The sequence below is a fragment of the Atractosteus spatula genome, chromosome 13 (assembly GCF_055471065.1).
Source record: "Atractosteus spatula isolate fAtrSpa1 chromosome 13, fAtrSpa1.hap1, whole genome shotgun sequence".
NCBI classification, from domain to species: domain Eukaryota; kingdom Metazoa; phylum Chordata; class Actinopteri; order Semionotiformes; family Lepisosteidae; genus Atractosteus; species Atractosteus spatula.
The window spans coordinates 3,706,190-3,733,536 of NC_142718.1; the positions used below are offsets into that span (position 1 = coordinate 3,706,190).

Genomic DNA, 27,347 nt, shown 5'->3' on the forward strand with positions numbered 1-27,347 from the left:
GCTGGGGGCCAAGGCTCAACTCCTTAAGGAAATGTAGCCGTTTCTCAGATCTGACCTTGACTTTGAGTAGCCAAGGCGGGTGGGCGTCCATATCCCAATCGCATACAGTATTCGCCAGGCCGTTGAGTCTCGTTTTTTGAAACGTGCCGCAAAACCAATTACCTCAGAGCTTTTCATTTCACAGATAATAGGGTATTTGCACCTACTCATCAAAGAGATGCCACCCCCAGTGTTTAACCAGCTCTTTGTATAGGTAGTGTAATTGATAGCTTGGCTATAAAACCTAAAGGTTAGGTCTGTTCCCCTGTCACTTGTGGTACGGCTGGCATGCAAACGATGCTGAATTGTTGCTTTCAGCAAAGGCTGCTCTCGAGATTTATGTTGCTGTTGCAATGACTGCAAGCTGACTCTGCTCTCATTTTGGTTTTGGTGTCGTGGTTCAGAGCTGCAACTCCTTTGTAATCAATTTTTTCCACTATCACATAGAGGAGAGTGCAATGTTGCTACCAATTTTTTGTCCTGCTAATCCTACAGATTTGCGTGCCTCTCAAATCAAATGTATTTTTTTTTTTTCTGGATTAAAACTCCATAGCGTGCCGTCTTGAAGTTGAAAAGCTTCTTTAATTCAATACTCTTTCAAGCTGCAGCATGAAACCATGTGCAAGGTTTTTGCTTTTGAAACTAAGTCTGTAATTTCACTGTGTTTCCTCTCTATATGTGGAATTCTAACAGCTGAACTCAGGCTGGCAGACAAATTTAACTTTCCTTTATTTAGATTAAAAATGGTTTCTCCATTTCCCTGCTGCACGGAGCCAGACTGATTTTCACTACGTCTTTTCATAATTTGGTTCCAATTTCCTGAGAGCAATTGTAAAAATATTCGTACAAGGTTAATAGAGGACTGCAAGTGGAAAGAATAGACTAACATTTGCCAGAAGATTTGGAATTAAAAGATTTTGAAGTTGAATTGCCATTACTAGGGTCATATACCAATTTAACTCAAATTTCTAAATGAATGCTTTGTTACATTTCAGTGACTAGTTTCCTTAGCACAATCTGCTTAACATAGACCTAAACAGGAGAGGATACATCTTCTAATTTTAAGTTTAGAAAGCAAAAAAAGACATATTCCAAAATAATTAAATATATGATTTGGTAGTTTTTACAATATTCCCAAATCTGGTACTGTTTACTGAGCCAAAAAGGTTTCTTTAGCTATTGCTGAGGGCAAATGTATCGCTTAACACAAAATAACCGGCAACATTGAATTAATACCCCGACCTTGAGTGTATTTGTTTTTAGAACACCAAGAAAGCTGTCCTGTTGACACCGTGCAGCTGTGTCTAGCTGTGAAAGAAGGCTTATACAGCGAGCGGTGACCTGAGGGAGGAAGTCACTGGGAGTCGTTCAGGAAGTTATCAGGTTGTTGAAAAGGGCCACTTAATTACAAAGACAAATGAAGGCTGAAACTCCACTGCTGTTTTTTCATTAGGCTGAGGAATGTCGAGGGCTGGAATGCTGTGTGGGCTGCCAAATCAGGTGATATCATTGAAAACACAGCACTCCCTTAATCATAAAGCAATTGAAAATGTTTTGGGAGACTTGGATTTTGTGATTTAGGCTATATCACTGCATAGAAGCGAAACTGATGGTTGGCCAACGTTTGCTTTATTCAATTCAATGTATTTTTATATAGCGCCTTTCCCAACAAAGTTGCCCCAAGGCACTTAACAATGCAAGTAACCGTACATTTTTTGAATGCAGCACAGAAAAGACCAGAAGACAACGGAGGAGAGGAACCAAAAACTCCTTAGAAAGGAGAAACCTCTAGGGGTCCAAGGTCAACTGGCTGCCCAAACCTTTTGGGCATACTAACATTGTACAATTAAAAAAAAAAGGAAATTAATCCATCCATCCATCATGTCTACTGTATGTCAGTGCTCCATGCAGATCTCTGAAGACCAGCAAAATCCTCCTAAACGATAGCTATATCCACGATGTCCCTCTTGGATCCTTGCATAGTTAAAAACTGTGACAGGCGGGGGCTGTGTTTTTGATTGTACAGTGGAAAGACTGAAATGAGGTACAGTGGGAAGAGAGCAGTGTAAAATTAGAGCCAAGTGGACGCGTTGCTACATTACGTCTCGCAGTGCAGTTGTGTACAGTGTGAGTTTCGCTTGGCACAGAGCCCAGGCCTGGAATAGGTCAGCAGTGAGGTATTTCTCAGGAAGCTGTTAGTTGGCCCCATGCCTGATCGTAAGAACAATCCATCACCCTTCTGCTATCTGGTGTTATGTAAAGCTGTAACTGTGTTCATGTCTGGCAGCGTGGAAAGAAATTGATGTTATAGGTCACATTGACTTTTAGTCTTGCGTTGTGACAACGAAAGGAGTTGCAAAGCATCTGTGATCTTGAGGGGGGGAAACCAGGAGGTCCCGTCACGAGAGAAGTACTGGACGTTGGCCTCTTGTTGCTGTCAGTTTTCTTAACAACACAGATGCTGCAGAGCCGTCTTTCAGCTGAATTTGTAATACTGCGCTGTTAAGAAATCGAGATTGGTTGTAATCCATGCGTCTTTTATTAAAGATAATTTTCAGAGGCCACCAGTGACTTTGTTTTTGTAACAGAATCAACTGCCTTCTGCTGCAGTTCAGCCAGTTGCTGGATCTGATCCGCAGTGAGTGTGTGTGGTCTAAATGCAGGCCATCCTCCAAAAAGCATCCCGCAGGAAAATCACTTTTGGGAATTCTGGGCAAGTTTGGTTTTAAAAAAACATCTCTGTGCTCTCTGAAACCCTCTATCATTTTTTTTAAATCATCAGTTCACATTGCATATTACTTTTATAATATGTGGTTTACATAGGTTGCGAACGAAGGATTCGTTTTTGGCCCATCTTGCCCATTTAGTAACGAGTTACAGTACTAATTGCTAATTGATTTGAGCATCTCAGCCAGCCGTTTCTTGAAAGATGCAAGGGATGCTTCAGTAACATGTCTGAGATTTTGTTGCATACTCGCACATTCTTTGGGTTAAACAAATGCCTCTAGTTCTTGGTTTTAAAAACCCACATCCACATGGTTTCTGCTTGTCCTCCTGGTTCAGGATTTGCTGTGCATTCTGAAGAAGTCCGCTGTGTTGACCGCATTCTCCCATCAAAGACAGAGCTTCTTTTATCCTGTCAGTGCAGAACATCCCCTTCATCCCTGGAATGTCCGGCTGCTCCTTTCTGGATGTATATCAGATATTTAGCATCACCGGGCTCCCTCCCCTTGCCATGAGATCATCTTCAACAATTTATTTCCAGAGGGAAGAAAACACTTTAGTCTGGATCTTGTAGTACAAGCCGAGCACGCGTTCCGCTGTAGGTCACGTCCTAGCTTGTGTGTGTAAATTATTCCGTATACTGCGAGGAATTGTGTAGCAGCTCTTGAAATGTTTACAGCTCATGTTCTTTCCTCTGCCTGGGTGGCAGCCTGGTGATTGGAAACAGCATCTCAGCCATCAGGAGTAAAAACACTCCATGTGTGTTGTGGATTCTGTTTGTTGTTGTGTATACTGTCCATCATTTTATATCCAGTCTGGATTCAGTTCTGATTTTCTTCGTAGCCGATCTTGACATGTAGTAAAGTTACCGCAGATTCATCGCTGTGACACACAGAATTGTAAAAACAGGCCAGATCTGCTTTTTGAAGGATGACGGTAAAAATGCAAACTATATTGACTCTTCTCGCCCAAGGTGAGAAAGGTAATAAAATTTTGATGCTTTCAGATTTTCATCTCAAGTCTGTATGATACAAAAAAACATCCAGGTCTGGCTTTTTGTGTGAATCGTGTGCATTTCAATGAGTTCATGTGATCAGGAGGCCCCGGGCATTGTCATTAAATTTGCACACTTCAGATTTGTAAAAATATTGCTCAAGTTTTCCTCATGGCTGTGAATGAATTGAACTTGCGTCTAATATCACACTGAACTGAAATAGATGTGTGTCTTTTTCAGTTTCGTTTCTCTGAGTGAGTGATGAATCTGCAGTACACTGCAGATGCTGCTGGCAGAACAACTTAAGTTTTGTTTTTTTCTTGCGTAGCTGGAGGTCTGTGGCACACATTAGAGACCATGCATTGATATTATTATTATTTAATAAGAATTTCTTACACTTGTATATCTCTTTGCTGGACACTCCACCCAAAGCACTTTACAGGTAATGGGGACTCCCCTCCACCACCACAGCAACCGTAGTTTTTCCCAGGAGGTCTCCCCTCCAGGTACTGGCCAGGCTCATGCCTGCTGAGCTTCAGTGGGCTGAAGTGGGTGACATGGCTTCTGCTATACTGTTTGGCATAATCTTGTGAATGGCTCTGCATAGAACTGCAGAGCTATAACTGTTTTTGAGCGCATTTGAGTGAGATGATTCATGAGTTATGCAGCAATTGTTTTGAAGTGCTCTTCAAAAAGGAAGGAGAGTTCTGAGATGTGGTGTGTGATCAGTTTGCAGTGCAGGGCCACTTCTATAGGTTAGAGGTTCCTCTTCCTTAAACTGCTTTCATACTAGGGCTCTGTGTATACAACTTGTGCAATCTTTACATTTTCAGTAGAGGTCAACTGCTCCCATCTTCATGTTCAGTAGGGAATTAGTGCCATGATCATGCAATATAGAGACAACATCAGTAGCTGAAATCTTTGTCTCTAGAGTGGGTGTCACCTACAATCTTCTAGCAAGGATGAGCTTTTGTGTGTACAGTAGGGACCAGTTTCGGCAAATATCACACACAACTCTTTAGGCTCTGATTGTGTTGAGCACTGAAGTAGTTCAGAGAATGGAATTCCTGCTCTCTGGGGTCTGAACCTTCCCCAAGGCTGTAGGAAGAATTTGTACTTTTTCATTCCTTCCTAAGTAGTTGTAAATTAAGCACAGAAGCAGCCACTATAACTCTACTTTTTTAGTGTTTGAAATCTAGTAATGTATTCAGTTTTTAGCCATACGATCTTGTTCAGAACCACCCAAAACAAAGAGCTCAGGCTGAGTGACTTTTATCAGGTTTAATATATTGTCTCGGTGAAGGCACAGCTGCCCGAAATTTGGACAGATTGCCCTTGTGGGCTAGGATCTGCACTCCACCAAATGGCTAAAATAATGTTGGCGGCGGTGTTTTAATTAAAATTCCTCACCTGACATTTTAATGAAGCGTTTGGAGGATTGGATTCTCCGAGCGCACCTTCACAGGACAACCAGAACAAATACAAGCAGCTGGTAGTCATTTGACTGCCAAATTGTGTGCCATTTAAGCCTGCTGAACGAGATCTTAATGTCAGCCATGGGGTGTCCTAGCAAATGCAGCTGTGCCAGGATCTTTTTCACAAAGGCCTCCAAGTAAAGTTTCAATAATAAAACTTGAGATTTCTTGGGTGATTGAACCCTTTTGTTTCCTTGTTTCGCTTGGCGTTACCTGATGCTGTGACTATACGTATTTCTAAAAATCCCCTTTCTAAATTAGCCTGAATAGTTTATTAAAAATATCAACACCTTTTAAATAGTGACTCGTGGAGACCTTTATTTCCAGCATAATTTGTGTAAAATTGCCTTCCGATGGGGGTGTAATACAGTATCCTGAATTTTTTACAATATGAACTTAAACATGACGGTGAAAAGGAGGTAAGGCAGTCTAGCTTATTTGTGAACATTATGATGTCAACATCTGGAAATGGTTTCTGCTAGTGCTGAAGTCATTGCCTGAATTGTTATTCAGCTGAATCTTTAAAAATAACATTAAAATTGCAGAAAAAATTCGTTTTCTAAGCAAGATAAGCAAAAAATTTTTCTTTTAATAATAAGCAATATTTCGTACAAGGTAATATTACAACATCATATTACTTTTCCACATGGGGAATTATTTGAAACAAATAACCTTATCAGGATTACATTTCTTGTTTTTTACAGTGTTTACTCATTCTCGCATAGACATTCCTTGAATAACTGGTTAGTCTCAGCGAAGAGTTTCAATTGAAATAAGAGCTGAAATTTCCAACAGTCAAACCATGCATTTTTCTGTCCCTTTCCTTCTCTTTTTCAATCAAGCAAGCTCTTGTCCCTTTAAAAAAGTTTTTTTTTTGTGTGAAACCAGCTGAGCGTCGTACGTTTGCTCGTTCTGGAATCGCGGAAACTTTGAGAACTAGTTTATCACGGCAAAGAGTTGAGGCGAGCTAATTACTATTTTTGGCGTGTTACTTTTCCACTTAAAACGTACGCATTTCACCGTCCTATTTGTCTCGGCGTGACCCATGACAACCCCACGTCAGGCAACAGGAAGCATGAAATAGGGCCGTTTTCAGAGATTTATTTATGAGCTTGGCTTTAACATAAATGCTGGCAAGGCAGTACCTGGTAATTCCTGAAAATGGAGCAAACATTTCAGGTTGATTAGTATGTGTGTGTGTGGTCCACAATCCTCCAGCATCTGATCGGAGGCCCAGACTTATTTAAACACGGAGTCTCATGAATGAAGAAGGGGTGAATATTTCCAAATCCGCTACAGTGCAGTACTTAAGGTGGTGTGAATGGAACGAAGACAGATAGTGGTGTCATTTTTCCCTTTCGTGCTGCGTTTGCTTCACTATTTACTTTGGAATTAGACTGTCACCACCGTCTCCGGGAGACCTAAAAGAAACATTTTGCATTCTAAAAAAAAAAAATGTGGTGTATGGATGGAAGAAGGAGGAATTTGCCATTTTCTGTGGGTTTTTTTTTTAAATTGCATTTTTTTTTGTGTACTTCCAGGTTTGGAACTACCTACAAACTTTGGCTGTAAACCTTGCCCCCCTCACTGTAACGGTGAGAGGAACATGTAAGTGTCCTCCAACATGGGCATCATGAGGCCACCTGCATCTGTCATACCCTCAGTCACACAGCAGGTGTTTCAGATGGTGGACCAGAGTTTTCTCTTACAGCACTATAAAATCCCAGTTGCTCCACAGGGCAGTGCGGCACACAATTGTGCAGCAGTCCAAGGAAAGCCTGATCAACTGGTGGTGTGCAGACTCTTTTTTGCTGTGCCCTTGAGGGCCCGTGACAGAACTAGCAATCTTAGGGCTCCAACTGTGCTCTAAACTCGGCTGATGCTTTCCTCACTTCTTCGGCTTGAGAGCCTCCTTAGTCGTGTTGTTGTCAGGTCCAGCCTGGCTTTCTAAAGCCATCACACTGGGGAGATCGCTGGGCTCTGCTGAAGGTGTGGACTTACAGCAGCATTGCTGAATTGTGGTAAAAAAAAACATTAAAAGGGATTAAAAGGAACTCCTCTCTGAATTGCATTTAATGGTTCAGTATTGTCCTGTCCTGTGCTGTAACTTCACACAGCTGTGCCCTAAATGCAAACTTGCCACAGCAGGCTGAATAACCATGATGTTATATATGCTTCTCGCTGTAGTCCAAGTGTAAGACACTTATTGTATACTTACATCTGAAGAAGGCTTTTATTACATTTAAGTGGTAAAGCATCAAATCATCCAATTCCATTGTGGTACATGTAACTATATAAATACATTTTTTACAGCGACCTCCTATTACTGCAGCTGCCTTTACTTTCCAAACAAAATTCTGTCGTTCCCATGACAGGATGGCTATTATTTCTGGCTTCATTAAGTGCACTTTGAGAGAGCTTCTCGGCCACAGTACAATCCTCCGCTGCACTAAAAAGACTGTTATCTTCGTTTTCACTTGATGCGGTTCCCACTTGAGTGTAACCTTTCCCTGACAATAGAAGTATTTTTCCTTCTGTAAGAGGGAGCATCCTGGAGTGTTCTCATCTTCTTTGTCAGCGCATGGGCTTTTATCAAGAAGCGGAATGAAAACCTTTTTTTTTAGGGAGTTTTAAATGTTGTGCTGTTGTATACAGTGTGTATGCACTCTTTATTTATTTATTTTTTAAAAAAATGTTTGTTTTCCTACCAGCTGATTTGGAATCGCCAGTCCAAATCGGTCATTTCTGTACGTCTCGGTTCTCGGCGTCAAGTCCTTTCTGCGCTGGGAGGGTAATAGCAGGCCAGCTCACCCAGACCAGTGTCACGTCAAGCAAGTCGGACTTTCAAACACTTCAAGCTCTCATGCAAAATCTTTTTAAATATGAAATATTTTCAGTTCCATTGATTTTCTAGAAATCGAAAAGGATGGAAAACCCCCGGCATCACCATCTGACTGGGAGAGCCATTTGGCTAATCCCAGCTCGACTGATTCAGACTCGGTTTATAGAGCTCAATCTTGGAGCAAATACCTGACTTGTTTTGGGATATGCTGCATCAGTTTACTAGTGCTTCAGGTGTCAGTCCCTTTGCAGTGTAATCTGGGCAAGAAGGAGTTTAACATGAGCTCACTTGTGGTTCTTGCTCTGGTAACCCTCGTTTATAACTCTTTCTTATTGTTACAAGATCATGTGTGCCCAGATTTAACCACAGGCCTGCCAGTGGGAAAAGCCCACGTACTGCACCGATCGGACTGTTCCACCTTGGTGCCCAAACTCATCTTGTTTGCTGCGTCTTTCATCTGTCTCCTTTAGCCGAGTGGCTTCTTGACGTTTGTCTTTAAGATCGCTTTGAAGTCATGAAGTGGACCCTTCTCCAGTACTGTGAAATACCTTCTGAATTTGCATGGAAGCAGAGAGGCAAATGAGCCATCCTGCACATGTTAATAAAGATGCAGGGGCCTATGATCTCAGCAGGCAGCTCAATTTACATGTGATTATCACCTGATTTGGGCAGTTTGGTGACATGGCAGCTCACAGAACACTACTCAGGTTGAAGTCCTAGCTTGCCTTCTACAGTATATTTTCTTCATAGGCTCTGGGTTGCTGCTGCCTGTACCAAAGATAAGTGTATTTCTAATTGATGGATGGGTATGATCCATTTTTAGCCACCTGTTCTTCTGCCTTCTGCTTTCTTCACAACAGCTGAACTCTAAAGACATCTTCGTTCTTCCCACTTCAGAACACGAGGAGTCTCCAGGCTTTGGGTTCGGCCTCTTGTCCGTTTTGTTTTGAAGAAACTGGTGTTCCTCTGAAGTTCTGCTGTAAAGTGGTTTTGCCGCCTCCTGTTTTTTTTTTCTATTTCTAGTGACTGATAACAAATTGTCAAGTCAGTAACTGCTGTCTTCATCCCCTCCTCCCCACACACACAAACAAAATCAGCATAAAAACAAAATAACAGAACCTTCTGCCAGCAGTGAATTCCAGAAAAACCTGAAATTGTACGAGCGGTGCGTTGGCTGAAATGCTGAGAATGCCACCAGGCTGGATTCAATAGCACGTATCACACAACATAACGCTGCTCACACAGATCATGGTCAGCACTTCTTCCCTTTCCTGAGGGGAAATGTTCCTTGCAGTAGGCTGCTGTCTTTGCTGAAATGATGTGGAGCTCTGACTAAGCACATCCGATCCAGATAAAAGTGCTCTAACAGCGTGTGAAAAGTCGAGGCCACTAAATGAAAGGTGAGACCAGTTTACTGGGGTTAGTGCCGAGTGCAGTGTTGTATTTCTTCAATTGATGGTTCTCTTCAAATATTTTAATATTTTGAAAATATTGAAATCTGTTTAAATATTAGATATTGTAGTGACCGTGGGTTTCGCTACGGCGTGGAGCAGATATTGACTCGGGGAATGGGGTTGAACAACACATTTATTACCTCGAACCGGGGAAAGGTACACACACAGGGACAGGGGTTGCACCTTCACTAACCCACACACACGAAGGGAAGAGGCCGTCTCCCAGCGTCCGCCCCACTATATACAGTCCTGTAGTCCCGCCCCCAGGCGCTGTTCCCAGCCAGCCTTGCGTGCGCGTGGCTAAAGCGCCCCGCGTGGTGCTACAATATTTTTAGCCCCGTTGATTTCCTAGGAATCGAAATGGATGGTTTTTCTGAACGTTTATGTGAGATGCGCATCAAAAAGTACCAGCATTGTATAGTGTGGAGTCAAACTATTCCGATTGCATCTGGTTCAAAATCCTGATGGACTAATACTACATCTGTATTTTTCATTTTATTCTTTTGGAGTTGTGAGGGTTACAGTATGGGATTCTCTAAGTAACTCTTCTGTTGCTCTTTACCTTTTTATGTCTCAGGTGTTTAAATGTGTTTGATCACTGAGCTGGCCAGAATGATTTAGAAATAAGAAAAAATACGACTTTGAGATCTTAATACAGAGTCTCTTCAATATCTATAGTCTTCTCACAGTAGCTTTTAAACATCATTCCTGCAGGAGGGTTCCTTTTTTTTTAAAAAAAAGCCTTAAGAACCCCCAGTAGGCCAATATAGTACATCCTACATGGTGGTATAAGTAATAAGGTATTAAAAGCACACCCAGAGGTTAATAAGTTCCCTGTAAGTACTGTTAGAGAAGGTCAACAGCGCAAGTATGCTGTACATGTACTTGCAGTAAAAAGGTTCTGGACAGTGTCTGCAGACCCCTAGGAAACCCTGTATCTGTTTAAAAACGACTGATAAAACAAACCCTGCAGTAGAGAGATGGATTTAAGTTGGTAAATCAAGAATTGCTGTTTTATGTACAGTATTTATTCAATATATTATCTTCCCAGATGCATGCCTTCTGATTATTGTGAAAATAAGCAGCAAGGTGTTCCCTACACTGACAGGCTAAAAATGAAACTTTTGTAAAGCTGCGAGGAGGGGACCTGTCTCAAGTCCTCAAAATCCTCAAGAAGAAAATTGTCAAAGGTAAACCAGCAGTTTGCAGAATTGGAATCTAAATTCCACTTAAGTGGAGGACAAGAAGCCCTTCTTTGCCCAAAGGTTTGTGGGATTCGAAGATGAGCTGTTGTCGAAGTAAATACCCTGGCTTTTTTCAAGAAAGTGCAGAATGGGGATCAGTTAGGTATTGGCAACCAGAGGCTCTAGATGGGTTCTCACTTGTAACCCTTCTTATGCTCTGTTTATATTTTAAGGTTAAGCTGTTTTGTATGAAGGTTTTGAGTGAAGTTCGGTATTTCAGGACATGAATAGGCCCTGAAAAGTCTCTAAACAAATTTGTCTGAATTGGCATCTTATAATGAATGGTGACGGGTGGAGTGGCAGTTTTGATTTCACGGCTTTATCTAAAATGTTTTTATTATTGCTAGGCTTCTGGTTTTTGGGAGGTGGAAGTTTCATTTTGAACAACAAAGAATTTTTTTTTTTTTTTACAGTCGTTGTTTCTCTGAACAAAAGTGAGTTTTAAGGATTACTTATTGTCATCAGCGTATTAAAAATGTAACAGTGATTTTGCCTACTAGTAATTGTAGAGATTACTAGTAGATTGTGACCATTGTAGTTCTTACTGCAATACTTCAAGGGATATGTAGTCACATGCTTGCCTGGGCAGCATACATTTAGACATCAGTCTTTAGGGTTAGTTATACTGAACCAGCTACAGCATCGTCTGAACACTGTACTAACAGTCGAGAAAAAAGTGTTAAATGTTTCCCACTCTCATGTGACGGATGAACCCTGGTTATCGTGATAGTGAATCATCCAGGGATTCAGCCCTTTTCATGTTATTTAAAAAAAATGACATTTAATCCATGTGAACTTTAGTAAACATTTCTCTGCAGAACAACCCCCCTGTGAAATGCCACGTCCAACGTTTATTGATTGACACAATTTTTAAAGCCCATTAGAAGGGAACCTTCAGTTGGCAAGACCTAATCTTTAAGTATTTGTGAGGAAAAAAGGAGTATCGGGCAGTGTTCTGTATGTGAAATGCCAGGTCCGTAAAAGAAAACAACACACCAACCAGTGCCAAGAGTACAGTGCCTAACAAAAGTATGCATGCTCATTTTTTAACCACAATATTGAATTCAAAACCTGAATGCTCAAACTAAGATTAGGATACATATCAGTAGATGTCAGCAGAAACTGAAATATGTAGATTACAGTACATACGCCTGTATTCTGACCTGTGAATTCACTATTTGTTGGGAGCACCTCTGGCATGAATTGTAACCGTCTTTAAATTGCTCAAGCTCTTCAGTTGGTTGGGTATCACTTACATTGTAGTGATTTTCAAGATTTTCCTCAGGTACTCGATGGATGGGGTTCAATCCGTTGACTGTGCCACACAGGGCCCTGCACTTTCTTGTTCTTAAGCTACTCCATTTTTAGCTTTGAATCGTTTTCCTCTTGGGAAAACAAACGTAAAGCAGGTTTTCCTGTAGTCTTTTCTGTGCAATGCTGTATTGCTCAGTTCTACCAAGCTGCCCCAGTCCCGGCTGCGTATTGCTGCCACCACCGTGCTTGACTGTAGGGATAGTGTTGACTGGGAGATGAGATGGTTTTCATTTGGTGCCGTTCCAGTTTGGACGCCAGTGACCTCCTCACCTTTGTTCTAGACTTGTGTGGTATCGCACAGGTGCTTCGTTGCAAACGTCATGCAGGATATGAGATGAGAGAAAGTGTTCATCAGCCAACGATATCCTGGTCACTGCACAAAGCTTGCCGGTATGGCAGAATGGAGAACCTGTCTCTGCCATTGGATTCTATAGCTCTGTGAAAGCTGTTGTTGGTCTCACAATGGCATCACTCTTCGGTTTCATCCGTGCCCAGCTGCTACATTTGGATGGGAGGGTTGATCTAGGTGGTACAGTGCACCTTTCATTTCTTGATGAGTGAATGAAGGGGGATTTGCATCAGTTTTCATCAATCCCCTGGTTTGTGCTTTTCAGTGACATTATTCCTAACATCCCTTTAAAGCTCCTTAGTTTTCATAGGTGAGTCTCTGCTTGGAACTCACTATGTGGCCAGAGATGGGTTTTATGCTAAAATCAGGGGAACCACTACTATTGCAAACAGAGGCCACTCATGACTTAGGAAATTTTGTGCACCTAAATTTAATTTAGGTTTGCACAGAAAAAAGGTTGTATACTTATGCACTTATAACATTGATTTTTCTTTCATTTTGTTTACTTTTTACTTTGAATGTGTAGTAGGTTGTGTATATAACTAATATTAATTGCTAAATTAATATTAGTTATATGCATAATCTGCTACACAGCTCCACGGCTGAAACGCTGTGTTATCTTTCTTCTTTTTTTTCAGCATGGAATAAACATATTACTTGTTCCTTTGCAGCCTACGCATGCTGATGCAGCTACCCACCTGAACTACTTAATTGCTAAATTACTAGTGTAATGACTATAAGGTTTGAAGTGTGAATACTGTGCATAGGTCAGAATACATTTGCACAGCACTATTTATACTGTATATTTATAAATATGTGTATTTATAAACATTTGTGCTAGACAAAGGTTCAAAATAATGGGGACAAAACGGAAAGGAACTGTCAGTTTTCAGTTGGCTTAATCATTTAAAAGGCGCAGGAACGTACTCATTGCAAATTTATGCAACCGAAAACAGAAGGTCGCAACAGTACTGATGCTTCCAAAACCACCCAAGCATTTTGACAAGCTGCTTCAGTGTCTGCTGATGAGAATGACTGGTTTAGAACAAGACTGCGTAACCCCGGGTTATTCCTGAGGTAATAATTTGGTTAACTACCAAAATAAAATTCCATCAACCTAACCATGTTAACCTGTAGGCTTTTGGGATTGTTTCCAAATATTTTTTTTCGTATTGTTTATTGGATTCAACGTGTCAAGATGTTTTCTTCCTTTTTATCTATTAATTCCAGATGTAGCAGACTAGTGGAATAATACTGGTACCACTGCAGTACTGAGAGATGGGATTTTTTTCGTTTGTTTGGAAAGGAACACAGTTGTTTTTGAAGACTGTCAGTGTGTTTTCTTTGTTTACTTTCTTGAAGCCAGATTATGTATCTGCATAACTATAGTTGTTAATTCTTTGCCTCTTGTTCACACAACATGGGGGGGCTGTTAGAAAATGACATTTTTGATCATTCTTACTTTGTAATCCTACTTCTATAGCCACTAGGAAGAAGAGATCCAAGAATTCACTTACCCCTCCCACAGAATGCAGCGACCATTAAAAATACCCAGGTGATCACAGAGGCTAGTGGTGTTGAAAGATCACAGACGTAAAATACCTTTTTATTGAGTTATGATTTTTTGCTTTTTGGGCAAGTCTGTTTTGTGGGTTTTAATTGACAGAAAACAGGACTTTTTGTTTTGCTGCGGTTGTTCAGCGGTCATTCTTTGAATACAAATTTCCCTACTACTGGAGCTGCAGAATGTGCTCCTTCAGAAGAGAGGCAGTGTTGCAGAGAACGAAAACAGCAGAAAAAGAAATATTGATCCCAGTAAGCATTTCTAGGGAAGATTGCTGGATGTGGTTTACCTGAAAAAAGAGAACAAACTCATTTTTTTTTAAATCAAGCTCCTTTAATCTTTCCAGGAATTTAACCTTTATCATCTTGCACGAGGAATCCATCATACAGTTTTGGCACACCTCATTAGACACGTCATTTGGTCTGTGCTTTCCCAGTCCAATGATGGTAACATTCTGGAGTGAGAGGAGTGGTCAGATCATAGAACTGTACAACTGCGTGACTGTAGCTCGCAGAGTTCTCAGACGCAGGATTGAAGCTGTGCTGTGGATCATTAGCTAATCTTTGCATTTAGATTCTCCACCCAGGAGATTTCAGGATTGCTTTTCCTCGGGGCCTGGCTAGCTTTCTGCATGCTGTCTTCATGCATCCATTTAAAATGTGGCTATTAAGGTTACAAAATCAGGTAAGGGGGCAAAGCTGTTAATTAACTGCTCCTCCATAGGCTGTGATAGGCTTCTGAATGCTTCCCAGACAAAACCAGTCCACAAAGTGCTCTCAGTCTAAATACCAAAGTTTTGTATTTAAAGCACACCATCACCTTGATAATTATAGCCACGGCTTGAGTTTTTCACAGCTATATTTTTTGTCAAGACCGCTGGTTGCTTTTCGAGTTGTGCGAACAGTTCAAGCAGAATAAAAAGAATTAGGAATCTTCAACCTTGGTTCTAGAATAACTCAGTCCATCAGGTTTTATTAATAGTCTTTAAATCATCAGTTTTGAAAGGCCTGGAACAGTTCGGGTATGATCAGTACAACAGGTACTGGGTTTGATTGAGAAATTTAGAGATCATGCAGCACTAAGCTCAGAATATCCTTTAACCCACAAGGACTGGTGGTCACACTGCAAAACATTACTTGCTTAACTGATTGGTTCCTTAAACAATTGTTCCTTCCTAATCATTAATTGACAGGTGATTTAGGGATTCTGTAAGAATAACTGGGCTGGGTTTTTTTCCGGGACCAGGGCTGGAGACTCCTGGTCTAATACAGTACATTACTCTGTGACCCAGTAGAGGAGAGCATTAATCCAGTTAGTTTTGTAGTCACTATAGGTCACCTGTTTCTGAAGTTTATGGACACTTGTAATATAATTGATCAAAGTAATTATTTCATATAAAGATGCTCTTGTCCCTGAAGGCTGAATTGTGCTCAGATTTATTCCATATGACTTCCGCATGAACAAACTGCCTGTTTACATGATCACAGTTCAGATGTTAAAGCCTTTAGAAATGCATGTTTTAAAAGGGACTTATTACCCCTGCTGGTTGGAGAATCACCATGACCAACAGTTAAAAAATGCCCTTTTAAAATTAAATAACAAATAGTGAATTCCACTTAGGGTCCATTGCTTGCTGTAATATGCTCCAGCAACCCTAAATTGGATGAAGCAGATAAAAAATGGATGGATAAATAGTAGAATATGTTGTCCCTTACACGACACAGGGGTTTCTTTTATTTTCATAGCCTCTAATGCCATTAATGTCAGAAACACACCAGTTGAGAATCCCTGCTTTAAAAGTGTAATCTTGGCATGTTTTCCAAATGTCATCGGTGATTGGTCTCTTTAACTGAAGCAAGAAAGCTTGGTTCCAAATGCTGGGAATGACTTTCCTGCAAAAATGTAATGAGTGGGTCTGGGGGTATTTGCATTTATTTTTAGTTTTGTTAAGCCAAGCTCCATACATTTTTATGACCTGCTAAATTGAAGCGAGATTAAAACCTGTGCCTGGTGTTAAAGTAACAGCCTTTTCTCACACAGGACGGCAGCTGTTTTGTGAAGATCCATCACCTTGAATACAGTGATGGAGGGATTTTGGATCCTGATGATATCCTGGCCGATCTTGTGGATGACAAGGACAAGGTAGGCCTGTTTCTGAAGCCGATACTGCCTGCTTTCAGCCCGACAGTCCAGGATGCTGTAATGAATACCAGTGGGCTACTGGTCCATTTCCGGTTATGAGATGCTGCACTGGCTCATGCTCTAGTTATTATTTTGATGCTCAGAAACCAAACGGCAATGGAAGCAGCAGAAAAACAGAAAAAAAACCCTGTCATGCAAAACTTGATTCTTGAACAGAAAAACTTTGTTTGCCTTAATTTGTGTTGCAGTTACATTTGTTAAATAACATTTGAAAATGGTCTACTGTTATGTAAATATGCATTGCTGTAAGAATGTGATTGATTAACATGCAGAACTTGTTTTTTTGTATACATGGGAATTGCAGTTCTTAAGGTGAAAAGTGAAGTATCCTTGTTATTGTAGGAATTGAACCATGAATATTTACGCCTACTCTTGAAATTTTAAAAAAAATCAATATGGTATAATTAGTAAGCATAGATATGAAGCTTCCATCTGAAGATGGCTTATTTACATATTAGCCTGCCTTCGAGTTTTAGAATTTGATGGAAATGTGTTCTTTAATGTTTTTTTAATGGTTGAAACCTGAATTTATTCAAATTTAAATAATTTTGGTATCCACAGACTGATCAGGCTTGAATCAATGTACAGACACAGAGGTATTCTTGATGTATTCAAAGAACAGTTGCACAGAGAATGACCCAAAGGGAACGTTGCATTACTGTATATTGAACTTCATGTAAACAAAGCTTCAGAATTTGATTTAAAGAGTTTAACTGTGTACTTTTAAAGATGCAGATCAGATTTGATTAGGTGAAATCTACCCCCATCATTTCACTGGGGGTAGTTTAGTACACTCATACCCCGGTATCTGAACATAATTCATTCATGAAAATCTGTTCGGAAGGTGGGGCAATCGTAAATTGAAAATAAAAATTCCATTATTTCTTCTAGGGAAAATTCCACCCCGTTCTGAATTGAAGACAAGTTCACTCAAAAACCACTCTAAACATAATACCACACAGACCATTACAGCAAGCTTAGTGAACAACCCAGTTCTACTTAAATCAGCCAACTATAGCTGTGAAATAATTAATGATATCATATTTACATTTTTCATTCTGTCATAATGGATCGCTATCCGAGCGATCAGCTAGAACGATGTGCATACTGTTGTTGACTACTACGCCAAAGAATTAGGGCCCATAACGAACAGCAACTACACAACAAACACAAAAAATGAAAATGAGAGCACCAGCTTTCGCTGTGATCATAAAAACAGGGCTGCTGCCTCACGGCGTCCTTAACCATAATGCCTGTTGCCCACATAGAAACAGCTGTTTGGTGGCGCCTAACATTCTTATACCGGGGAATGTGTGTATTTTGAGGAAATCCATTTTTTTTTTGTAAACTAAATGTTCAGCTTTAGCTGATTCTGTGCTCGAAAGTGTTCAGTTTCTGCATTTCCTGAAATGGTTGATGAAGCATCGGGCACAGCGGTGCAGTGGTTAGCAGTGCTGGGGCCCAGTGTTCAGTTCTCGGGGTCCTGTCTGCGTGGAGTTTGCATGTTCTCCCTGCCTTTGTGTGGGTTTCATCCAGGTGCTCCGGTTTCCTCTCACAGTCCAAAGACACGCTGGCAAGTGTAATTGGTCTGTGGGAAAACTGGCCCTGCTGTGAGTGTGTGTGTGTGTGTGCTTGCGTTCGTGCCCTGTGATGGACTGGTGTCCCTATCAGGGTGTTGTTTGACAGGGTGGGCTCCGGCTCCCCTGTGACCCTGAATTGGCTGAAGCAGGTAGAAAAGTGCTGGATTTTGAAAGGCGTTTGTGTCCGAAATCAAGCCTCCCTGTTTGCCCAGCTCCGGGGGTCTGAAGGTCATTAGCCGGTCACAGATGAAATTGTTGTTTTCGCAGGCCTGCATTGTGGTAATTTCCACCTACGTCTGCTACATGTAACTTTGCACTGGCCTGTCAGCGGCATCATCGCTGACTCTCACCTTTTCTAACCTAAATCATTTTTGTTACTGTTAGCGGTAATGATGTTCCACACGTTGGCAGTAACTCTTCCAGACAGGAGGTTAATAAGTGTGGTAATACATCTGCCTGTCTGAACTTTTAGATTTTGGGTTGTCAATTATTTGCCCACACTCAGACAGTGACGTGTGAAGTCCCTGGCACACGAAAAAGGGATGTATCTATACAAGAAAGCTGGAACAGATCTCGGGTTCTTTGTCTCGAATTAGAAAAAAACTCAATCGTCTCAGAACCTGTTTCTAATGCAGAACATTTTGAGCTTGCATTACATTCAGTGAAATTCCTGACTACATGAAAATTACTTAGAAATCCCCTAGTTTACACAGTATGATATCCTGTTAGATGTTTATCCTGCGGTTTGAATTACTGGGTGTGGGCTGTGGTTAGCCTGTGGTGAAGCTGAACTTATGTGTTTTTTTTTACAGTCTTGACTTCATTTTTTCCCCCGATTATCACTCTTATTGTAACCATCTGTCAGGGGAAGTGCCTTCAGCCATTAGGTAAAATTTAAGCTCAGGAAAGTGAGCCTGCAAAATGTGTTGCACTGATCACCGGCTGTCAAAAAACAAAATATCTTTACTTTTGCAGATTCCCAGACATTTTGGTTTTCTTTTGACTAAAAGTCTTTTTACTTTTGGATTACACGTGTCAGTCCCTTTTTTTTCTCTGCCTTTGTCTAGTTAAAGAATACATTTTTGAATAGCTCAATAGCAATACCTCATTGCCTACCCCCTAAAAAAATTGATGGAAACCCGCTAAATAACTATTGCATAGATTCATAAGGAAAGTCAGGGATTTTTATTGCTTTTGTGATGGTTTCTCAAAGTGTTTGTTTCCTCCCTCAAATAATATATTTGTAAGACATACTAATAAAATTCAAGCAATAAATATTCAGCCGCATTTGAAAATGCTATTAGAATATTTTTTTCTGTACAGTACTGACCATACCGCCTCATTGATATGTAACAAAGGCGGAGTTGTTTTTTGGAAGAGCCACGATTCTTGTTTAAAAACAATATCAGTTAAACATCAGTGGCATAAAGTAAGTTTAGTTTTTTGTGGGGAACCATTAGCCTTTTGAGAGAAGGTGCTTTTTGGGAAAACGGATAAAATATTGATCTTTAGTTCATTCTGTCAGGGGGACATGCAGGTCTTGAGGACTAATGTAGTTTCACTCTAGTGCCCTCTAGGGGCATTATTAGGTTACTGATGAAAGGAAAATTTCTTCCAAGATTGTACAGACCTTGAGACCTCCTAAATTTCTGATCACTTTTTAAGCTGTGACGCCTTCCCCCAACCCACATTCTAAATCAAAGTGATTTACTTCTGAAGCATAAGCAAAATAATGTTATGTTAATGTTTTGTTAGAATGTTTCCTCATTACTGCTGTTTAAGAGCCTTTTGTGTTTCTGGAAAAAGGTTGAAATATCTAGGGCCTGAAAATGCAACAATCAGTACTACAGTCAGACAGTTGTGTTTTTATCATAAAACATTGGAAGAGTGCAAAATAATTTTAGAGAAAGCTTGGCTTATATCATCTAGGTTTAATATTAAATGCGTCTTGCTCACTGTTCTTGGCTTATGGTACACCCATTTCTACATGGAAGCTGATAACTTGCTTATGGATCATTTTAAATCAACCCATTTGTGGTGGTTTCTATAAAATAAGAGGGCTTTTCTTATACTTTCGTGACAACGCTGCAGTATTTAATAAGGGTGGTGTTTTTGAGGTACTCCAGTAGAGAGTAGTATGCTTAATGGTAAAATGTTAGTTAAAATGAGCACTTTATTTTTAAGTTTCTTTGTGTTTTAATTCTAGTTGAGCTGAGTGTGTATGGAGAGAGGTGAACGCAAGCCTGTGCTAGTTCACTCACTATATGTAAATGGACAGAGATCCTAGACACCTAAGCCTAATTATTCACTCCAGTAAATCGTTAATAGAAATGTCTGGGCTTGTTGTAGGTTGCTAAAATGATTGTAAAGCCAGTATCTGAAAAGCGCATGTGAAGGTGATAGTGTTTCAGAAGTGAAAAGATAGATCTCTCCTTAAAGGTCAATAAATAATAGAGAAAAAAAACACCTGACTGTGTATAAAATAACATGATACAGCAGGTGTGCAGAAGGTTAATGAAATCCTCTGGCAATTCAGCACAGAACAACAACCAAGCAAGCTGGTAAGGCTTGAAATCAATCCCATACTTTATATTTCTTTCACCAGTACAATTGGCCTTTTCTACTCGTACACCTGAAAAAGAGGTACGTTTCTACTCTCGGAAATCCTGATAACAGCATCTCCCACACAGCCTAATAGCGATAGGGAAGGAACTTTTACCTTATCTCTACCTCTGCTGAACTTATCTGACTTGGTTTACCTCACAACTGTGCTGTGCTTTTGAGGCCCGAGCAGTTGTCAAGCACCTATATTACAGAGGTTACTGCAGTGTGCAGCCTGAACGAGTGTTGTTTCAGCAGGTCGTAATGTGAAATATGCGGTGAGTTTTTCCTTATATGGGTTGGAATGTTCCCCGTGTTTTATATGAGTCAGTTGATCCTTTATTTTGACTTGATTCTGGATAACAGTCATGGAATCTTTGTTACTCCTTATCTCCTTTCACTCTTACGAAATTCCCCCACAACTGCCTTATCTTCCTTATTCACGTTGCTAGTAAGGTTTTTGCTTTCAAATCCAAAACGGCTTTCAAAAAAAACGGCTCCAGTGGTTTTGAACCACGGTGTCTGAGGCAGGGCAGGTGGTCTGGCCTGTGTTTCAGATTGCGTTCCAAGGTAAAACAATGATCGCTGATGGTTTTCTAATACAAATGCCAAATTACACATTTTTGTTGCCTTTCGTGGTTGAATTAATTTAGCTTTTGTACCAACAGCAGCTATCTGGAAGCATCCAAACTCTACCACTAGTTTCAGGACGTAAGCAGAATCTTTAGACATTGTACCTATTCTGTTGTGCAGCAGTGGTTCCACATCTTGGACCTGCGGACGGATTTGTATCTCGGGCTCCTGTTTTTATCAGCTTCTCAAAGCAGTTCTTTCGGGGAAAAAAACCAAAAACAATTATTTCACAGGGAGAGAGCAGTGGGTCATTCCCAAATGTGTGTTTAAACCCAGGAGAATGTGAGTAGATTGCAGGGAAAGCGCAACGAGTTAAATTTTAAAGTTAACAACAAAGCACTGGTTTGGGTTAAAATTATGGACCCATTGGGCTTCTCCAAGGCTGAACCTGGGAAATTGTGTTTTACTGGACAACGTGGTCAGAAACTCTGATTATCACTCCAGCATAGGGCCAGTCTGAGAGAAGAACATACTAATCACAACTGTGGCTCTGTCTTTAAAAGTGTTGATTCATTGCCTTAAGGCAATTGTAATTGGATTAAGGGAACATACCAAAGTACATTCGGCACCAAAGAACTTATGAATACTTGATTAATAAGCAAGGGCTGTTTCTAACAATGTTTATGTGGGTGTTATGTCTTGACTTTTGTCTTCACCCCTTTCCTGAATTGCTCAATTAAGCAATTAAATCAGTTTCCTTATATGAGTTTAGATTTTGTGTAGTCTTTTATTTAACCAGATATTAGTCAGTGGAGGCCATTAGTCAGTGATGATCTGGAGACCCAATTTTTACTGCCCAGCATTTACTAAGCTAGTTTGAGTGAAGCAGTGTCTAGCCCAGGATTTGAACCCACAGTCCTCTCTCTGGGTAGAATCCAGAGCCCTGACCACAAACTCCAAACTATTGCCTGAATTGCTCCTTGATTGGATTTTAAAATGGCACTTGGAGTGGAGCTACTCTTGAGCATAAGTATTAATAATGTTATTTAGTGGCAAAATGAATCTTGAACAACCGACGCAAGGGGCACAAGACACGACACCAAGTTGTTTAAGCTGACACCCCGATGCCCTTCCACAGTCCGCTGATTGAGACCCTGAGATCGATCAGCTAACAGCTACCAAGCGGGTTGGGTACAGATAGATTAAGACTGTATTGATCCCGAAGGGAAATTAAGGTGTTACAGCAACCCAGCCCAAGACGAGCAAAAACAGACATCGGAAAAGACAAAAAAATCAAATAAAATAAGTACAGCAATACAAAATAAAAAATATAGAGTTAGGTGGTGCACAATATGCTCATAGTCAGTGTAAAACAATAAAATATGTGCAAAATGCGCATAGTTATATACAGATTGAAACTACCACAGTATATATACTGTAGTATATAATGTGTACAAAAAGTACGATAGTGCAACATGCTGTCCATAGATGATGTTACTAAAAGTGCTCCGCTACCTAATAACAGTATTCTCGAATACGCTACTGTGGTATTGTGGGACTCTGTGGTACAGTGTTAAATAATCTTCAGTTTGTCTTTAGTTTATCCCTTTTTAAGTGCAAAAACTTTTGTTTATGAGAATCTGTACAGTGGCTGTACAGCAGTCTTGCTTGCATGCCCTGCTGTCATTATTCAAGGTGTGGAAATCGCAACTCTGCATACAGAAGCCCTGTGTTTAAACCATGCTCTTTTTTGTGTAGGGAAGAGCAGGCACTTGGAAGCATGTGCTGGAGAATTAAGCAGACTGATGGTGTTGCAGCTGGAGCTGAACTGGGAAATAAACCCTCAGTATTGGATTACAGATCTAATATCATGGAGACTGCAGGGAGCCCAGAAGTGTTTGGCTAGAATATACCACGGGCCTAAAGCTGCAGCTCTCTGTAGGCCAACCCTGGGTTTCCAACCTGGTAAACAGTGTGTATTCCTGACGAAAGAGCTTAAGTTCTCAAACTTTTAAAGAGTCTTATTAGTTATGTTCTTGGAACTTTTTATTTTTCCCTGTTGTGAGACACCAGAACAATCAAAATAACCCCAGGGAGTATTGCAGTGTTTATGTATTGCATTCATGTTTTTTGTGCCAAGAAATCAGGTATTTGTTGCCGCAGATAAATCCAACTCTGTGCAGTCTTTTCCTTTTGGGTGCAGGGGGGAAATGGGACCCACGTTTCCCTCTGTGCTGCTGCTTGTTCGCTGCTGAGGGGTTAGTAGTGTTTGATTAGATGTTGACCTTCTTGCCCCTAAACTGAGTGTGCTATGAAATTCAAACGCGACAAAATCACATATACTGTATATTGTTTGAATAAAATGGAAAAGGTATTGCCGTAACGGGTAATAATTCAATAAAGTATTTGGTTCTTAATTCACTAATCTGAATGGGACCGTTATGCATATCATTGTAAATGAAAGAAGAGGTTGCATAAGGGCATATGGAACAAATTTGGTCATTAAAACATTCTCCACTGCAAAATAACTTGCATGTACAAAGGATTTTCCTCTGTGTGAGACTGGCTGGTTTCATCGGAGTCTCGAAGTTCACTCTGTGTGGATATGTGCCCTGCGGAGGACTGGACTCCTGTCCTGGCTCGTGCCCTTGGTGTTAGAGACCCACAGCAGGAGAATCTGGTAATGGGTGTTTTAATCTCTCGTATACCAGAGTCAGTCTCATCCTTTCTTGTCGCTGTTGCAGGGAGATCACAGTCCCCAGACTGCATATACTGTGTGACTCTGGTGAGATGGTTCTGAAACCTAAGCCATGATGTGAATTGATTATGAAGGAATTTTCCGCTGTCAAGAATACAGTGCCTGTATTGGATTCAGGCCAATCGCTGTGAGCCAACTGCATTTTAATTCCCATTGCATAGTCCATTCCAGGTTTTCCAAGCTGCAGAGATTTGTTATATACACATGTTGAATGTTCCACACTTGTTCTATACTTTAGCAAATACAAGTGCAGTAAGTATGTACCCGCATGTTGATTTAAAATGGTAGCAAGAGCCAGCAATTTATTAAACCTGGACTGGCTTAACCTTCTTTGAAATGGGAATCTAATTCTGATGTCCTTCGCCATCTTAGCTTGTCTTAATTGTCAGGTTTCTCTTTTCCTTCATTTACCTTTGAATCATGAGAGAAAGCTCTGGACGTACCTCAGAAATGCCAGTTGCTATAATCTTAGTGCCAACAGACCAGAAAGATATAGTCCAGCCAAACACAGCTTTTTCCAATGCCATTTGACAGGAATCCTTTATTTACAGAAGATAATGCAGACATGCTTGGACAGTCGCAGAAAATGAAGCCATCCTCCTACTCGAATGATCTAGCACCGCGTCTGTGATAGCGCTATTTAACGCACCAGGCCAGAAGTGGTCTTAGTTACTAACTGAAGGGCGACTACTGTTATTAAACAGTAAGTATGAGAAATACAGATGTCCAAGAGTGGAGATCAAGGACAGACTTTTAAAAGCAACTTACACTACAACTCCTGTGTTATTCAAAACATCATTTCTCAAAGAGATTAATCTCCCACCTTGCAACAGTGGGTTATTATTATTTTTTTGTGTCTTGAAGTCAGTGTCCTGTGAAAAAGCTATTACATCTTCCAGGTCTTTTTCTTCCTCTCTGTGCTTATGACCCCCAAATTGTTTTTGAGAATACCTTACGCAGATGTACCCTAGCTGAATGTTTAAATAGGACTAGTATATCCATCTTAATGTTTTATGTGGCAGGGATATCTGGCTCAAGCTGGGTTTCTGTGTATTTCTCTCTTCTTGGCCAAGTAAGAGAGTGAATAAAAATCGACAGACCTGGGTTGTTTGTTCAGCACTGCAGGCATTTTTTAAAACAGCGTCACTCAATAAATCCCTACATCTTGCTGAAATTTCAGTGCGTGCAGCATTTAACACATGTACTCTGCTGTAAAAAGGGTGTTTACCTTATTCATATTCGATCATCAATCAGGTCTTTTTTTCCCTGTGTGGAGAGTTTGCTTTATAATCCCCATCCCTCCCAAATAACGTAAAGTATTTCCCTCTCAAGTGGTTTCTTAAGAACAGCAGACAGGCTATGTTGGTATTAAAATTGGCTGATGTTAAATTCCGAGTTGGCTGAAAGGCTTTATTTCCAGAGCTGAGTGAAAACCACTCTGAGGGCATGTGATCAAGTGCTAGCACAGCTCTGCTGGAGCACAGTATTGGGCCTTGCCCGTCCCCGAGAGCTCAAAGCACAGTTGGCAGTGCAGGGTCCTGTGCCATAGTTACCCTCTCAGCAGATGGTCAGTGGGTTTCTGAGAGGGAGAGCAGCCAGGCTGCTCTGTACTTGGAAAAGAACCAGAGGTTGTGCTCACTAAGTGAAGACAGTCTGCAGCTTCTACAGGTATCTTACAGTATGTCAGCAAGCAGTAGTATACAGAACCTGCAGCTTCTGTAGGTATCCTATATCAACAATCAGCAGTATACAGAACCTGCAGCTTCTGTAGGTATCCTATATCAACAATCAGCAGTATACAGAACCTGCAGCTTCTGTAGGTATCCTATATCAATAATCAGTAGTATACCTGCAGCTTCTATAGGTATCCTATATCAACAATCAGTAGTATACCTGCAGCTTCTATAGGTATCCTATATCAACAATCAGTAGTACAGTATACCTGCAGCTTCTATAGGTATCCTATATCAACAATCAGTAGTACAGTATACCTGCAGCTTCTATAGGTATCTTATATCAACAATCAGTAGTACAGTATACCTGCAGCTTCTATAGGTATCTTATATCAACAATCAGTAGTACAGTATACCTGCAGCTTCTATAGGTATCCTATATCAACAATCAATAGTATACCTGCAGCTTCTATAGGTACCCTATATCAACAATCAGTAGTACAGTATACCTGCAGCTTCTATAGGTATCCTATATCAACAATCAGTAGTATACCTGCAGCTTCTATAGGTACCCTATATCAACAATCAGTAGTACAGTATACCTGCAGCTTCTATAGGTATCCTATATCAACAATCAGTAGTACAGTATACCTGCGGCTTCTATAGGTATCCTATATCAACAATCAGTAGTCCAGTATACCTGCAGCTTCTATAGGTATCCTATATCAACAATCAGTAGTATACCTTCCCAAATGATCCCGCTAATTGCAATATTATTTTAAGTAGGCTTCTGAGAAAGGAAGCCAGATGATCCCGCAAGCTGAATGAACAAGACGTGAGCAGATCTGAGGACACCCACTGATCGCCAGCGCTCTAGCTTTTGAGGTGGTTATAGCCTCCGTGGTTTAAAACAGTTGATTTGAAGTTAAAAGCAAAAAGAAATAACACAGTTGCAGTGAGTCGCAGTTGAGTGATAAAGAAGCTTTAACAAGTGAATCTGAGCTGAAAAGGTCCATTTGTAGTCATGATTGAAAAAGGGAGTCCTGCCAGCAGGAAAGCTTATCGTATTATTCTTCCCAAGGTCTTCAGCATAATGTACGTCAGCCACAATCTGCAAATGGCGACAAACAGGGGGGAAAAATGGAGGAAGAAATATGGCTTCAGATCTGTGATAGACGTTTAAGGAAAAAATATGGATGAGGTGGAAATGGGAAAACCCACACTTTTATTTATAGATCAGGGCACAAATGTGCCTGCATAATGTGAATGTCCTTGAAGAGATGACAGGCTTTACACAGATGTCTGCTTAAAAAAAAAATAGCCTCGGCTGCACATTGATGAAGAACTGTCATTGACCGGTGAGTGCTGCCCAGACAGAGTTGAAAGCATCTTAAAAAGAACCCTAGACTCTGAGAACCTGGTTTCTTCCTAGTGCTCCCAGGCCTTGCAGAGTGCTGTAACCTCCATCTCCTCACAGACGCACAGTTTCTCAGTAATTTCCTGCCATTTTTCTTCCCCCCCCCCCCCGTCATTCTCTTTAGAAAAAGCAGTCGATGACAAAGTGAATTATTAATCAAAGCTATCTTTTCAATCACGGATTGCATTTTAGCATAAATACCGTTTGGCGTTTCCCTCTTGGACTGGAATCCTTTTCTATGTCTGTCAATATGGGAATTACTGAAGGTGCTCTGGACTCACTGCTGCACTGGAGCGCCTCCTAAACTGTTTGGAAAAGGTTCAAGCCTTAATACTTGGCATGGCAAGTACTTCACTTTTTCTTGAATAGCACAAGTAAAAAAAAAAAGAATAATAATAAACATCAAGTGGAATAATTCAGTTCTGAATTGCAGTTTAGTCTACAAGACCTTCGAAGCACTTAAATGAATTGAAAGCAAACATTAATTAAGGGGAATGGGTTTTATATAAACTCATTAAGACCTGCTCCTGCCAGTATTTGTCTA

The 27,347-nt window shown here is 40.6% G+C and overlaps 1 protein-coding gene across 3 annotated transcripts in view; it reads left to right on the plus strand.

Annotated features, from left to right (window-relative positions):
* The window catches only part of pard3ba (par-3 family cell polarity regulator beta a), a 315,539-nt gene that overhangs the window by 9,485 nt on the left and 278,707 nt on the right, over positions 1-27,347 (plus strand). For all 3 annotated transcript variants that reach the window (XM_088930125.1, XM_088930127.1, XM_088930126.1), the window contains exon 2: positions 16,040-16,141. In XM_088930125.1, the coding sequence (XP_088786251.1) occupies positions 16,040-16,141 (102 nt within the window). The remainder of the gene's footprint in view (positions 1-16,039; positions 16,142-27,347) is intronic.